Source organism: Amia ocellicauda, chromosome 1 (genome assembly GCF_036373705.1).
Source record: "Amia ocellicauda isolate fAmiCal2 chromosome 1, fAmiCal2.hap1, whole genome shotgun sequence".
NCBI classification, from domain to species: domain Eukaryota; kingdom Metazoa; phylum Chordata; class Actinopteri; order Amiiformes; family Amiidae; genus Amia; species Amia ocellicauda.
The window spans coordinates 23904793-23915893 of record NC_089850.1 but is presented as its reverse complement, the minus strand read 5'-3'; the positions used below and the strand labels follow the sequence as shown (position 1 = coordinate 23915893).

At 39.1% G+C, this 11101-nt stretch overlaps 1 protein-coding gene across 1 annotated transcript; it reads left to right on the top strand.

The window, feature by feature from the left end:
• Positions 1-10102: 10102 nt before the first annotated feature.
• On the top strand, positions 10103-11101 carry LOC136758875 (trace amine-associated receptor 4-like). Its single transcript, XM_066713592.1, has one exon. The coding sequence runs from the start codon at positions 10103-10105 to the stop codon at positions 11099-11101; it is 999 nt and encodes a 332-aa protein (XP_066569689.1).

Below are 11101 nucleotides of genomic sequence, written 5' to 3'. Positions count from 1 at the left end.
TTATTATTATTATTATTATTATTATTATTTTATTTTTTATTTTTTATTTTTTTATTGTATATGGTAGGTTTATGTAGCTTTCTATTGGCACATTTATTCCATCTCCATGGTAGAAACAGCCACAAGCCAATGTGGTTGAAAGTGAAAACATTATCCAAGTGAAGTTTTTTCGAGAAGAAAACAGTACAGCGTCTAAACGTCAGCCTGTTGACATTTCTCTCTAAATACCCCCCTAAGTCCTTTTGTGATTAATTGCTACTGCTAGTATAGTGCCAACTATTTATTTATACATATAGAGGGTTCAACTTTTGATTTAACCTTAAAAAGCCTATGTAGACCTATATGTGGTTGTTTTTATTGTACATAATTACTTTAATTACATTAATATATTAAAGATACTGAAGTTTTCAGCATTGCAATAGGTGTAATTAATAACATTTAATGTTTCACAAATAAGGTCAAAGATTAATATTGTAAATTAAGTTTGAACCTCCTATAGTAGTTTAAACCCATAACATAACTTAAATTACTATGCATTAGCATGTCTATGGCTGTGATATGCTTATCCTACAACATGGAAGGATTTGGACATATTATGATGGAAAAACAAATTAAACTTGCAAAGATCCTAACCTGACCAATATGGTCCTGCAGGATGTGTGAAGATTAATTGAAACATTGCATTGCAGAAACAAGGTTGATGAACTTAAACTTTATCAGCTAATTAAAGGCCATTATACCTAAATGTAGAATTTGTTTGAAGTTATTGCATTTTAATATTTAAACATAGCACGTGCATAACAGTCACATTCAAGTTGTTCATATACAGGATCAATTGTGCCCTTTTCAAAGCAAATAAACTGACCTTTGGGAAATATTAAGCAAATTAAGCACCTGTTCCATAAATCACACTTCAGATTGCTGTGGGTAAATCCTGCTGCCAGAGGTTTGGGAATACGGGTATGTTGTTTGACAGTTATCCTTAATAAACTGAAGTGATGCCCATATAAACTTAATTTGGATCGCAGCAGTTCCACTGTGTCAATAAGGTTGATTAAACATACATATATTTCAGCAGTAATCTAATATGACTTTGGTATGTGGAATTACTTTTAGAGAAAAGGGTTTACAGCAGAGATATCACAGTAAGTACATATGTATGTTACTACTGTTTTAAAATCCTACATATTTTATTCTGATAAGTATGGATGAAATTCATTTTAAAAGGCTTGTAAGTGTTTAACATTTTCTAAACATGCTGAAGTTTCTCTGGAATCATTCTGAATCTGGACCATTATATATTATAGTAGAAATATCATTTATGCATTGTTCATTGAAGCCCATAATACTGTACAGAAATATTCTCCATTTAACTTATTTCTGGCAGGCTCTTAAAAGATATCTGTATTGATTATTTCTGTACACTGCTATATAACATTGTTAACAACATGAAAAACATGGTTAAAAAGTGTCTAGCATGTGGTTTCTGGCATGTGGCCTACATTGTATTTCAGTTTTTGGATAAAGGTGTCAGCTAAGTTAAATAATAATAGTGGTAGTAATAATAATCATACTAATGTGATAAATGTTTATCCATACGTTTCAAATAATTCTTAGGTCTAGGATTTTGTGATAGTTAAACGATTAATCATAAAAAAGAACAAATATCGGGAATACCTTGTAAATGTTTTGTATGTTTGTAAGAAGGAGAAAAACATCTATTTGCATATCGATAGAGTAGGGCTGGGCAAAATGGCCAGAATATTGTATCACTGTTTCTCCTGTTTCAGCCCTACGATTAGTAAAATAAAATATTTTGTTTTAGTACCAAACAACCCAATGCTTTACAAATGTAACAATGCCTGTGGCTTTTGATATTACAATACAACAAGCCTCACCTTCCATTTTCAACCCAATTTAACATTTAGTAGTGTAACAAGCTGAAATGTTGATGCATTTCAATTTGATTTTTTCCCAAGATTTACACAACCTACTCCACACTTTCAATGTGGGAAACACAATCTAATCAAAAATAAAAACCTTGTTAGAGAAGTATTCACCCCAAATGCTATGACACTAAAAAAGCTCAGATGCAACTAGTTGCCTTCAGAATTCACACAATAATGCCCCGTTTCCACTAGTCACGTTTAGATGCATCTCACCGTGGCCATGCAAGGCCAGGGGGTTTCCACTAAGGCTCAGCTGTACCTCCGCCTGTGCCTGAACTAGTTTCAGGAGGCAAAGTTTCGTACATTGTATCGGCTGAGTCCCAAACTGGTCTGGGGCATGTACTGTGACGTCCCTTACGCAGTCTGACACAACGCGTCTACATTCTGAAATTGTAACTACAGTAATGGCCGCCGATCTCGATGCGAAAGATGCGGTAGAAACTTTTCCAAAGAAGGAATATGTGTGTTTACCTTGGGAAAAGGATTAATCTGGAGCAGTACGGTGGAAAAGTGCCACACAGGATTAATTGCTTGGAGCAGAAAGACATTTAACAGTGTTTGAAATGATTACGAAAATCCTGCCGGAGAAAGGACTGCATCGGACTGCAATACAATGTGCCGTGGCGAAATACATTCTTTTTTTTATATATAAACACACGCAAATATTTGTCCTGGATTTAAATTAAATGTCTCAATGTCTTGTAAATTCTCTCAAAATGATTTAAATGGCACAGTTTTTAGCTTCCCCCTGTTTACACTATTTAAAAACTATTAAAATATTTAAACCAGAGGTTAATTTTAAGTGATCAAGCGCATGAAGAATTGTATATTTTAATTACATTTGTAATCCGACATTATCGCTATAACTATATGTTAATTGTAATCCAAATATAGACGCTTTACCAACTGAAGGTTGTGGGTTCAAATCCCAGGTGGGGATCCAAGTCGCCCTGGATAGAGCGTCTGCTAAATGACAAATAATGTAATGATTAATGCAACTGATCCATTAATTACGGTGTCAAAGGTATTTTTAAAGGAATCCCATTCACAATAAGAGTTGATGCTACCCGCGATGTTATAGATTTTTTATTATTATTATTATTATTATTATTATTATTATTATTATTATTATTTTGCGACATTGGAGGTATACAGAGAATTCATGCTAACACTGAATTTGTGGAAGAACTGTTCGAGTAAGTTATGGATCCCAGTGTTGTAACTGTATTTATATACACATGTATTCGTTTTGCTTAATGATGTAGAAATATACAGTGCACTGTATTTAATAATGCAACGCAGTTCATTCTCCCACAGATATATAATAAGGGAGGATATCTAGGATACTTAAATTAAGCTATATTGTCAAAGTTAATCGGATCATGATACAGGGAGAAGTAACACGGTTATTTATGATGCACTGGTAAACAAAATAAACTAGATTGAATTTTAAGTGATGTAATTTGTTTGATATACTGTTTCAATGTGTCCCGGTTTCTACTCTTGAATATCTGGTATAACTTATACTGTAAGACTGTGTTAGATATCGTAAAAACATTTCGGCTCACCAAGTTTATTGCACTTTAATGTTTGCAGTATTTCAGCCTCCAGTTTAAAACACTAAATCCCAGAGTGCCGAGTGTCCCAGACTGCGTTTTGACCTTCCGTGTCTCACAGTCACTTCTTAGGGCAGCTGTACCTCACGACAATGAGTGGAATCGCTGCCGTGCACAGTTAAAGCACGGCCATGCTGAGGTGCACCTGAACCTGGCTAGTGGAAACGGGGTATTAGTTGAATGAAGAGAATAATCGCAAATTCAGATTTTGCAATAATAAAAGAAAACAATCTGCAATAATCACTCAGATCACTGTGCAATCCAACTTTTGCATCACTAGTAGACTCATCCCACAGTAATGTACAGTACTGTGCAAAAGTTTTAGGCAGGTGTGAAAAAATGCTGTAAAGTAAGAATGCTTTCAAAAATAGATGTTAAATCCATCAAATTAATATTTAGTGTGACCACCCTTTGCCTTCAAAACAGCATCAATTCTTCTAGGTACATGTGCACAAAGTCAGGGATTTTGTAGGCATATAGTCAGGTGTATGATTAAACAGTTATATCAAACAGGTGCTAATGATCATCAATTCAATATGTAGGTTGAATCACAATCACTGAAACAGAAACAGCTGTGTAGGAGGAATAAAACAGAACAGCCAAATGCAGCTAAGGTGAGGTTGCTGAAGACAGTTTACTGTCAAAAGTCATACACCATGGCAAGACTCAGCATAGCAACAAGACACAAAGTAGTTATACTGCATCAGCAAGGTCTCTCCCAGGCAGACATTTCAAGGCAGACAGGGGTTTCCAGATGTGCTATCCAAGATCTTTTGAAAACGCAAACAAAAAAACGCCAACGTTACAACCATAGTCACAGTGGTCGGCCAAGGAAACTTACTGCAGCAGATGAAATACACATCATGCTTACTTCCCTTCACAATCAGAAGATGTCCAGCAGTGTCATCAGCTCAGAATTGGCAGAAAACAGTGGGACCCTGGTACACCCATCTAGTGTCTGGAAAAGTCTGGTCAGAAGTGGCCTTTATGGAAGACTTGCGGCCAAAAAGCCATACCTCCAATGTGGAAACAAGGCCAAACAACTCAGCTATGCTTGAAAACACAGGAACTGGGGTGCAGAAAAATGGCAGCAGGTGCTCTGGACTGATGAGTCAAAATTTTAAATATTTGTCTGGAGCAGAAGGCAGTTTGTTCGCCAAAGGGCCAGAGAGCAGTACACAAATGAGTGTCTGCAGGCAACAGTGAAGAATGGTGGAGGTTCCTTGCAAGTTTGGGGCTGCATTTCTGCAAATGGAGTTGGGGATTTTGTCAGAATGAATGGTCTCCTCGGTGCTGAGAAGTACAGGCAGATACTTATCCATCATGCAATACCATCAAGGAGGCATATGATTGGCCCCAAATTTATTCTGTAGCATGACAACAACCCCAGACATACAGCAAAAGTCATTAAGAACTATCTTCAGCGTAAAGAAGAACAAGGAGTCCTGGAAGTAATGGTATGGCCCCCACAGAGCCCTGATCTCACTGTGATTACATGAAGAGAGAGAAGCAACTGAGGCTGCATAAATCCACAGAACTGTGTTGCCTTTAAGGCATAATGTTGGATGGACTTTTATTTTGATAAGTGTTTGTCATGCTTAAGGAGTTCCGAGTTCGCAAAGATCACTTCCTGTTAGCCATTTGAGGAAGCCGGCTGAATCTGTTTACATGCCTGTATAGCCACACTAATCCTCACTGTACACACCACAAAGGCAATGTCGTAAGTAAATCATTTCATAATTGTATTTATAAGTTAATGTTAAAAACCGTATTTACATAAAGGTGTTGATTAATTTGTAATTAAAAACATTTTATTTACATATATTTACATCAGGAGAATCACATGTTGCCAACAAATGCCCGAAGACTTTGTGGTTGAGTCACTCAATGGAGAGTTCACAATCCCTCTCCCACCACTCATTGAGTGCAATGATATCCTTAACAACCTGTCAGAAATCCCAACACGAGTGCAGCTCTACATAACCCGCATCTTGTCAAGGTAGCAGAGCACCACCCAGAGGTTGACCCGAATGCTGAGATCCTCCTGCTGTTAGGCAGAGACATAATTAGAGTGCACAAGGTACGGGAACAAGTCAACAGCCCCCACAACGCGCCCTTCACCTGGGTTGGGTGCTAGTTGAAGAAGTCTGCTTGGGGAATGCACACAAGCCAACAGTCAACACCTTCAAAACAACTGTGCTTGATTACGGCCGGCCCTCACTCCTCCAACTCTGCACAAGCTTTATACATATCAAAGATACGATTCATCATGGCGAGGAGGCACAAGACAGGATCTCAGAGTCCAGTAAGGCAGCAGAAATGATGTTGGGACAAACCATATATCACACCGAACATGACAACAAGCTGACACCTTCAATTGAAGATATTCTTGAAACTGATGGACAGAGAAGTCTACAGGAATGAGTCACATAGTTGGGTAGCCCCGCTCCCATTCAGACTACCAAGATGACGCTTGCCTAATAACCGAGAACAAGTAATCAAATGCTTTGCATCACTCCAACAAAGCCTAAATAGGAGGCCAGAGATGCAACAGCAATATGTGGCCTTCATGGAAAAAATATTCGAGAACAATCATGCTGAGGTAGCACCATCACTGGGAGAAAATGAGGAATGCTGATACCTGCCAACATTTAGGGTGTTCCATCCACAAAAACCAGGTCAAATTAGGGTGGTGTTCAACTGAAGTGCCCAACACTCAGGCGTTTCCCTCAATGATGTGCTCCTCACAGGCCCCGACCTCAACAATTCACTTCTGGGAGTTCTGATGTGGTTCAGGAAGGAAAAGGTTTGCCATCCTGGCAGATATACAGCAGATGTTTCATTGCTGCCTGGTGCGAGAAGACCACAGGAACTACCTGAGATTCCTGTGGTACAAGGACAATGATGTGACAAAGGAGATCATAGACTACAGGATGAAGGTTCATGTTTTTGGCAACAGCCCATCTCCTGCCATAGCCATCAACGGGCTTAGAAGAGCTATCCGAGAGGGTGCGCTGGAACATGGAACTGACAGTCAACTTTGTAGAGCGTCACTTCTACATCAACAACAGCCTTCGTTCTGTGCCGACCGATGCTGAAGCCATCGACTTGCTATGCAGAACACAGACTTCACTTGCTGAGTCAAACCTCCGGCTTCACAAGTTTGCCTCAAACAGTCAAGCAGTTTTGGAAGCTTTCCCACCTGAAGACTGTGCACGTCGAAAGACGTGAACCTCAGTGGAGAAGCTGCACCCACTCAACACAGCCTGGGTCTCCTGTGGGAGATAACAAGCGACACATTCACCTACTCTGTGTCAACTAACACCGAGCCATTTACTCACCATGGAGTCCTCTCCACAGTAAACAGTGTTTTTGACCCCTTGGGTTTACTGGCTCCAGTCACAATCCAAGGAAGAGCTCTTCTCAGGGAATTTACAGCTGTGCCGTCCGAGTGGGACACGCTGCTACCTGAATTGAAACTCAATGAGTGGGAGGCCTGGCGAGACTCGCTCCAGGACCTGCGACACCTTCATGTACCAAAAACTTACACAGCAGCCTCTCTAGCTGAGGCAGTTTGAAGAGAACTCTGTGTGTTCTCCGATGCATCTACTAAGACCATCGGTGCTGTGGTGTACTTGAAGACCATACAAGAAGATGAACAAGCTCATACTGGATTCATCATGGGGAAGTCAAAACTTGTACCTCAGTCTGAACCAACCATTCCAAGACTTGAGCTATGCGCAGCAGTCTTAGCTGTGGACATGTCAGAACTAATTCATGATGAACTAGACTTGAGACTAGATTCCACCAAGTTCTATACTGACAGCAAAGTGGTCCTTAGCTATATCTACAATGAATCCAAACGTTTTTACATCTACGTCCACAATAGAGTTCAGCATATTCGCCAAACCATAAGACCCAAACAATGGCACTACGTGCGCACAGAGGATAATCCTGCTGAGCATGCGTCAAGGTCAGTTCCTACCTCGCAGTTGGCACAAACAATGTGGTTTACAGGACCCACCTCCCTGTTCAAACCCTCCAGCAAACCAGAACCAGTTCGTTCGGTCATTTGACTTAGTCGAACCAGAACTAGACGTGGAGATCAGTGTGAGAAGCTATGCCACGCAGCTCCAAGAAAAAAGCCTCAGCACAGAATGCTTCCAAAGGTTCTCCAGCTTCAATACTCTTTTACAAGCCATAGCACTCTTAATTCATATTGCAAGGTCTCACAAGCCTTCAAACAGCATAGACAAGTGTAAGGGATGGCATAAGTGCGATCCGTCTCGAACTCCAGATTAACTATCCCAAGCAAAGGCTGTCATCATCAGAACTGTTCAGAAGTGAGCATTCACAAAGGAGTTTGAAGCTTTGGAAACAAACAAGATTGTCCCTCTAAAAAGCAGACTTCATCGCCTCAGTCCAATCTTGCAGAACAATCTCATCTGCCTCGGAGGCCGCTAACCTGGATATTGGTGAAAGGAACCCAGTAATCCTCCCAAAAGACAACCACATTTTCTTGTTACTTGTCAGACACCATAATGCCCAGGTCAAACATCAAGGCTGTCACCTGACGAAAGGTGCTGTCAGAGCAGCAGGACTTTGGCTCTTGGGAGGGAAAAGGCTTATCAACTCAGTCCTACACAAATGTGTAACCTTTCATAGACTAGACTAAAAATGCAAGAACAACGCATAGCAGACTTGCCACAAGAACACCTGGAAACCTGCCCTCCCTTCACATACGTGGGGTTGGACGTAATTGGACCCTGGTCCACCACCACCAGACATACAAGAGGAGGACAGGCTGAGAGCAAGCGGTGGGCCATAATGTTCTGCTGTATGAGCTCCAGAGCCGTGCATGTCGAGGTCTTTGACTCAATGGACACTTCAAGCTGCATCAATGCTTTAAGGTGTTTCTTTGCAATAAGAGGACCTGTCAAACAATTAAGATTGGATTGCAGCACAAACTTCATAGGGGCTTGCAAAGAACATGGAATGAGCAAAGACCAACCAGATGCCACTGTGCCGAGGTACCTTAACCAACAAATGTGCTCCTGGGAATTCAACCCCCCAAACGCCTCGCACATGGACGGTTCTTGGGAACGCCTGATTGGAGTGGCCTGAAGAATTCTGGACTCAATGCTTCTTGAACAGTACACCCGCTTAACCCACAAATTCTTGTGCATACTAATGGCAGAAGTGACAGCAATCATAAACGCGAGGCCACTAATCCCAGTTTCAAATGACCCTGAGGATCCATTCATTCTGTCTCCATCAATGCTCCTAACCCCGAAAGTTGGAGTCCCACGTCCACCAGGAGACTTTACAGACAAAGACCTCTTCACCAACCAGTGGAGACAAGTACAAACCCTTGCCAACCAATTCTGGAACCATTGGAGTCGAGAGTACTTGCCTACCTTGCAAGACCGGGAAGAAATGGACCAAGTCCTACCAAAACCTGCAAGAAGGAGACATTGTTCTTCTCAAAGACAATCAAGCTGCCCGCAACAACTGGCCTATGGCTATAATCACAAAGACCTTCCCTGGAGAAGATGGAAGAGTGAGAAAGGTGGAATTAAAGACTACAGATCAAGGACATTCAAAAACTTTCCTCAGACCAGTCACAGAATTCATCATCATTTTGCAAGCAAGAGTTTAGCTGGTTGGATAGCTGCAGCTCCTACGTTGTAGCGAAGACAACACAGTTAGTTCTCCAGGATGTTGGACCAGCCTATCTGCTGAGTTCCTTCAAAAACTGTGATCCAAATATGGATTTGATGTACATTTTTCTTCTGTTCACTCACTTTTCATTTAGTTAATTGATAAATATAATCTATTAACATGTCTATTTTTGAAAGCATTCTTACTTTACAGCATTGTTCACACCTGCCTAAAACTTTTGCACAGTACAGTATGTTACAGTGTGTGATTTTCAGACTACACTAATTCAGTTTTTGTCATTGTTAATAGAATTTGTTGATTGTTAAACTACATATCTGCTTTATAAAATATACACATGAACATGGTGTATGAGAAAATACCAACATCAAATATTAAAAAGTTAAAAAGTGCAAAACCCTTTTAGAATATACTATAAATACATTTTAAGAGACCTCAATCAGGACCTAAGGACTTCGCTCTGCCCTTGTGAAACACAGATTGTATTTGATAATTATAAATTAACTTTTACATATGGGTTGCACAATTCTTGTTCATTCTCTTATGAAATTAAATTAAATGTTCATGTCAGTAAAACCTGCATATGCATTACTCTTATTTCTGATTTAAGTAAGTTTAGCTTTAGTTGATTCAAAAACACTATGAAAAACAAAAACATCACCCATAAGTATCCTTTCTAAAAAGTATTCCATGATGCCACAGAATGAGAAATAAGGTTTATTAAATATGTAATAAACCATATTAGCAAGTATCACTTGACAAAATACGAATAAGATGTGTTTTTTTTTTTTTTTTTTTTTTAAGGAGCATCACTAACTGGAGAGCTTCATCATGAATTTTACAGGACAGTCTGAAGAGATGCAGTACTGTTTTCAACATGTGAAAGGTTCTTGCCCAAAAGCACAGAGGGTAGTTATTTTTAAGGCTGTTATATATGTGATTATGGTAGGCACAATAGTAGTAGCAGTTTGTGGTAATATAATGGTCATTATTTCAATTTCTCATTTTAAACAGCTTCATTCTCCAACTAATTTTCTAATCCTCTCCTTAGCATGTGTTGATTGCTTTTTAGGAGCATTTATCATGCCTTATAGCATGATATGCTCTGTAGAAACCTGCTGGTACTTTGGAGAAATGTTTTGTAAAATACATTCCAGTTTTGATATGATGATGTCAACAGCATCAATTCTTCACCTAGGTTTCATTGCCATTGACCGATACTATGCTATATGTGAACCACTACGATACAGAAGTAAAATTACCATGTCTATTATTACCATTTTCATTAGTATCACATGGATTGTTTCTCTTGGTTTTGGTTTTGGGGTAATTTATTCTAAGGTAAATTTGGAAGGCATTGAGGGTTTTGTCATTTTAAACCATTGTGTTGGTACATGCTTTGTTATACTTAACAAAATGTGGGGACTACTAGGTCCACTGGTATCATTTATAATTCCAGGAACAGTGATGATATTCCTTTACATAAGAATTTTTGTTGTTGCCAGAAGGCATGCCAAGGTCATTGATAAGATACTAAGTAAGCCAAGTAATCATGATATTGCTGAAAACAGAGAAAGAAAAGCTGCAAAAACATTGGGTATTGTAATGGGAGTTTTCCTACTCTGTTGGTTACCATTTTTTATAACTATTATTATTGATCCTTTTATTAATTTTTCTACACCAATAATTCTATTTGATACACTTATGTGGTTAGGTTATTTTAATTCTGCTTGCAATCCTATAATTTATGGATTATTTTATCCTTGGTTTCAGAAGGCATTCAAAATAATTATAACAGGAAAAGTCTTCAAAAAATATTCTTCATTCATAAATCTATTTACAGAGAATAATTATTAA